Source organism: Medicago sativa, chromosome 7 (genome assembly GCF_051527215.1).
Source record: "Medicago sativa cultivar Bolivia chromosome 7, Bolivia_mono, whole genome shotgun sequence".
Lineage (NCBI taxonomy): Eukaryota > Viridiplantae > Streptophyta > Magnoliopsida > Fabales > Fabaceae > Medicago > Medicago sativa.
The window spans coordinates 101,791,329-101,796,682 of NC_140755.1; the positions used below are offsets into that span (position 1 = coordinate 101,791,329).

A 5,354-nucleotide genomic window follows, 5' to 3' on the forward strand; every position below is an offset into this window, starting at 1 on the left:
CTTTTGAAAACTATACTCAATGTTTTGTCCAAATTTTCTTTTTCAGCACTGATACCAAGTTGGAATGGAGGTTGAAGATGATGATTAAGAAAAATAATGTTTCGTTCCATTAGTGGTGTTAGGGCAAGATTGTGGGTGGGAAATTGTAAATGTTCTCACTTTTATTTTCAATAAATTATGACCGTCAATTGAATCTAATGGTATTTTTGTTCCGCTCCACCGGTGACATGCTTAATTGATCCCTCACCCTAGAATCCACCGTATAATTTTAACAAAAATAAATAAATAAATAAAATTCAAAAGAAAAAATATACCCATGACAGATTACAACACTATTATTTGATTAAAAGAGAGAAATATGGTTATTCCAGTATTCCTGGCCAATATGTTGGAGGATCCCATCCTGGGAAAGCACAACGGTTCATTGGCAGGTTAACTTTGCTGATGGATAACTCGGTCTCTTAACTGATCACTAGTTCTAGCCAACTCCCAATATATGTAGAAAACAAATTCAGTTGACTTGGTATGTAGGTAAACTGAACTGGGAAATTTTTACCAAGATCGAAGTCTTCCAGTCGATCCCGTGATATTTTAACAATAAATCCCACAAAAAAGCAGAGCTTTAGAGGCTTGTGCCACATTTGAATTTTGGCGACTGCTAGTTATTATGTGCAACGACAAACTGAGTGACAAAAATGTGTTCGTGGAACTATGGGGCTATCTTTCAATCACACGCCTACTGTTTCTAAAATCACTGCCACCCTTCTCATCCATACTGTATTTATTAAACTGTCCTCTGCCGTGCTCCCTGTCATCAAATTTCTGCCTACTCCGGTCATTTCCTCGAGACCCTCTATCATTCCCATAAGATTTCCGAGACGATCCATCAAAATCATCAAATCTCTTCCGACCACGGTTACTTCCCTGAGACCCTCTGTCATTACCATAAGATTTCCGGGATGACGATCCATCAAAATCATCAAACCGATTCCGATCACGGTTACTTCCCTGAGACCCTCTGTCATTACCATAAGATTTCCGGGATGATGATCCATCAAAATCATCAAACCGCTTCCGATCACGGTTACTTCCCTGAGACCCTCTGTCATTACCATAAGATTTCCGGGATGATCCATCAAAATCATCAAACCTCTTCTTATCACGGTTACTTCCCTGAGACCCTCTAGCATTTCTATAAGACTGCCGGGGTGATTCGTCAAAATCATCACCGAACATGTTTGATTTGTAGCCACCACCAGACTTTCCATCTTTAGTAAAGTTCCTTCTCCCAGAATCATGTCTGTTCCCTTTATTTTGCCTGGATGAATATGCCTCATTTAAGTCATCATCTTCATTAGAGTATAAGCCAGCACTGCCATCTTCGTCAGAGTCAGAACCAAAGCTTAATTTCTTGGTTGGACCTCTGCCTTTCCTTCTCTGGTCGGCAGCAGAAACATGGCTAGATTTGAACTTCGAAATAATAGACCGCTGTTCATCAGAATCATAATCAAGTTCATCTTCCTTGGATCGAGAGAAAGATGTATTCTTGCGAACTGAACGGGTTCGTTCAGTTCTTCCAGAAGCTGTTTTACTTTTATTATGTGCATGCATTTTGTCATCAGTGTCTTCAGAATCTTCCCAGTCCAAAGTGTCTTCTGTTTCTGAAAAATTAGTTTTTGTAGCTTCCATTCTTGAACTACTGGTTCCTGTTTCAGTTTCTAGCTCATAACTATCTATATCATCCTCTTCCTCAAAATCATCAAACCCTGTTCTAGGTCTAGAAGGACCGGGACCGGCATTAACATATTCGTCATCGTGGGACCCTGGGACGCTCCTATTCTTCGCAAAATCATCTTCCCATCCCACACGCCGAGCATTGTTATCTGAAGAAAAATCCTTGTCTATACCATGAGAATCTGCATATTCAAAATTGGCAACATCTGCACCATCTGATTCATTGTCATCAAAGTCAAAATTCCAGGCATTGGAAACCTCTTGCCGACTGCCCATCTTATTAAAGTTAGGTCCAGAACTGTACTTTTTATCTTGAGTTTTATTTTCCAGGAATTCATCAGGTGGGCGTTTACACTCACAATGAAAACATACCACATTCCTTCTGTAATTCAAGAAGTTGCACCTGCCAGATAAAAAATAAACAACTCACGCTCAGCAAGTTTTAGCAAAATCTAACAATATTTGGTTGACATGATTTGTTTTTATCTGGGAGGGGAGGGGGATGAACAGTAAAATGTAACCCCAGAACATTAAATGGACTTAAACTTACTCGGTACATTCCCATTCTCCTGGAAGCAACTGTCTCTTGGGACGCTTGGCATCACACTGTAAGCAAACATTATTCTTCGCGAAATTCATGAAATCACACCTGAAAAGTATTTAGCATCTTCAGTTAAGAGGAAAAATAAACTATATACCTCACACTACTCAAAGCAGCTTATATTCATAACCAATTTGACGTCTAATAGTATATCATTAACTACCAAAAGGAGAAACAGAAAAAATATCTAACAACGAATTAACGATGCCTATCAGTGGTTTGTCAACCAAAAAAAGTTCACCTGGTCCACATGGTGTAGCAAACATAATAAATTGGTAAAAAAAAAAGTTTACTGCAAGAAGATTCACTAGAACTTGACATGCACTTTGGTGGTAAAACAAACTTTTTAATTTAATATTGCAAGTAAATCACAGAGATTCCAAGGACATACTTTGGACATAGCCAGTCCCCCCTTTTCATCTCAACATCATCCCGTCCAACACGTCTCTTTGGAGTAGGAGGAGGTTGTTTCACCTTTGGTGGAGGCTTTTTGATCACTGGAGGAGGGAGATTTGGATCAATAGGAACTGAACTCAATTTGACAACTTCATGAAGCAATTTACGAACCACTGCTTTAACAGACTTCTGCTTCAAAAGTGGCTTGTTGAGGACTGATGATCCATTAATAGGATCAAACCCAAGTGTCAGTAGCATTCGCATGATATCAATAGTCCGTGCCTCGTCCTCTTTGTTTGTAAGCAGATAAGCGCTGTCACAATTGTTTCTCAAGCTGCAGGAACTACAGACCTGATATCAATGAATTTTTGTATCATAAATAAATTCAAATAATGAGAAAAATATGCTTCGGGTTGAAGTCCAACACCAAATAAGAAAGATCGCAAAAGAGGGGTCTGAAAAAAGAAAAAATGACAGATGCGAGTGAGATAATGGTAAAAAGGATGCCAGAACAATCAAATCAATCTCAGGTCCTTTGCCACCGACAACAAATATAGACACTTGTAATTTAACAATAACAGAGACAAGATTCAAATCCTCCGGCTTCCATCATCTCAAACAAAATTCCTATTCATTACTTGTGAATTGTAATGGATTTAAAGAATTCAAATAATTTCACAACCAAAACAACAATGAATCAACTTAAGAAATTGTAACTTAATTGTTTTGAGCACCGAATGGCATGCGTGTTACACTTACATCTCCTTCATCCAGGTGGACAAGCTTCCTTAAAAGTTTTCCAGAGAAAACCACCTTTCTGTCCACATTGGGGCATCCAAAACCAACCAAAACTTGAATATCCTGCCTCGACAACGACCTGAAATCAATCAATCATTCATTTCAGCAATTAAAATGCAAACTATCAAACTTCTGATCACATCAACAGAAACCCCCAAATGTAAAACAGAACAATAACAGCCACAATATCATTATGTTACTCTAAAAAGAACATAATATCACATAAAATTGTCACTTTTCTTATAATCTAAAAAAACCCAACAAATTCAACAACCAAAATGAATTCAACTTAGTTAGTTAAAATCCACATACCTCAACAAATCAAACCGGTCCTTCCCGAAATTAAGACAAGCAGCATGAACGCTCTTGAAATCCTTAGTAAAATCAAACCCTTCATCATGTACAATCTCAGATGAATCAAACCCTAAATCCTGCACCATTTTATCTTCATCCTTCCTCCTATGATCAAAATAATTCTGATGAACCAATCTCTCCATCAATTGAATCCATTCCGGCCACGGATGCACAAATTCCACCTCTTTCTTCACCAATTCCACAGGTTGGCTGTTAATTTTAGTATCGTACTCTTCATTTAGAGACGAAGATGTTGTTGTTGTTGTTGGTGATGGTGGTGGTGGTGATTCTGAAACAGGTTGTTCGGGAATTTGGTTATGAGTATTTTTGGAATCACGCCAAGCACGAATTCGTTGAAGAGTTTCGTGTTTTTGGGAACGTTCTTTTTCAATAGCGTCGATTTGATCAAAGACGAAGCTGAGACGAGCAGAGAGAGAAGAAGGTTTAGGGTTTGGGTTTTGGGAAGTTGAGAAATGGAAGAATGGGGTTTTAGGGTTTAAGAGGCGGCGTTTGGTGAGAAGAAGAGATAAACGACCGAACGCCATTGTCGTTTTGAAAGGAAAAGTTCAAAGCTCCATTCGGAACACACTGCCGGAGAAGCTTAAACCCTACTTATGATGTTATGCAATCCAAAACCTTCACTCTAGTCTAAAGTGAAGTTCATAATTTTTAACAATTCACGCAAATGCAATTTTTTGTTTTTGGAAAATTTTGTGTTATTACATAAAAATTTAAACGAGTGCCCTTAGGACATTTGTTAAGAAGTCTAAAGAAGAAATTTTGTCTTAAAATAGTGCATTCAATGCATTTAAACTTTAAAACATAACTTTTTATACTTAAAATTTACCAATTATTTCCATTTTTGTATCTTTAACAAATGTCCTAAGAACACTTATTTTTTTGTTGACAAATCCTTAAAAACACTTATAAGCAAGACCTTTAAAATAATAAAGTTATGTTGCATTAAATTATTGTATTACCTATGAACAATTGAATAAGATAGTAAGAGATCTCTTTCGTTTAAACAAAGGTAGCGGTTCGAATTCAGCTTCGAGAATTGAGAAAATGATTTACCATCCAATGTGATACCACCCACCTCGAAGAGATTAATCTTTGTAATCTGGTTCATGCCATGAAAACAATTGATTGTATTTACTTTTCCTTTGTACCGACTATAGATTTTTTTATTTATGAGTGATCTTTTTATTTTTACCAAATAGTTATGATTAATTATATGTACATTTTTCGAGATGTTTAAAAATGTACCTATAAATTTTGAATTGATCTTTTTCTTGCTCATCTATTTCACATCTTACTGAATATAAATTTAAGGTGGTCTGATTTCCCTAAATCCCTAACCCTAATGCAGCCCTAACACCCCAAAATGACAAATTTAACCTTGAATAAGAAGCTTTTTCCCTCCTAAATCATCCCATTAATGAGCAACTAACTACTACTTAACATTGTCTTC

The 5,354-nt window shown here is 37.0% G+C and overlaps 1 protein-coding gene across 1 annotated transcript; it reads right to left on the reverse strand.

Moving 5' to 3' along the window:
• Positions 1–266: 266 nt before the first annotated feature.
• LOC146911395 (zinc finger (Ran-binding) family protein) lies at positions 267–4,523 on the reverse strand. The gene is made up of 5 exons (XM_085724256.1): positions 3,842–4,523; positions 3,491–3,608; positions 2,727–3,082; positions 2,285–2,383; positions 267–2,137 (listed from the first exon to the last, which is right to left on the reverse strand). The coding sequence occupies exons 1-5, from the start codon at positions 4,426–4,428 to the stop codon at positions 718–720; spliced, it is 2,580 nt and encodes an 859-aa protein (XP_085580382.1). The 5' UTR covers positions 4,429–4,523; the 3' UTR covers positions 267–717.
• Positions 4,524–5,354: the final 831 nt, after the last annotated feature.

Excerpts from the sequence above, each read along its gene's own strand:
- LOC146911395 (XM_085724256.1), bottom strand. The coding sequence starts at position 4,428 with ATGGCGTTCGGTCGTTTATCTCTTCTTCTCACCAAACGCCGCCTCTTA. Across the intron at positions 2,384-2,726 it reads GGGGACTGGCTATGTCCAAA|GTGTGATTTCATGAATTTCG; the intron begins GTATGTCCTTGG and ends AATACTTTTCAG. Across the intron at positions 2,138-2,284 it reads GGAGAATGGGAATGTACCGA|GTGCAACTTCTTGAATTACA; the intron begins GTAAGTTTAAGT and ends TTTATCTGGCAG.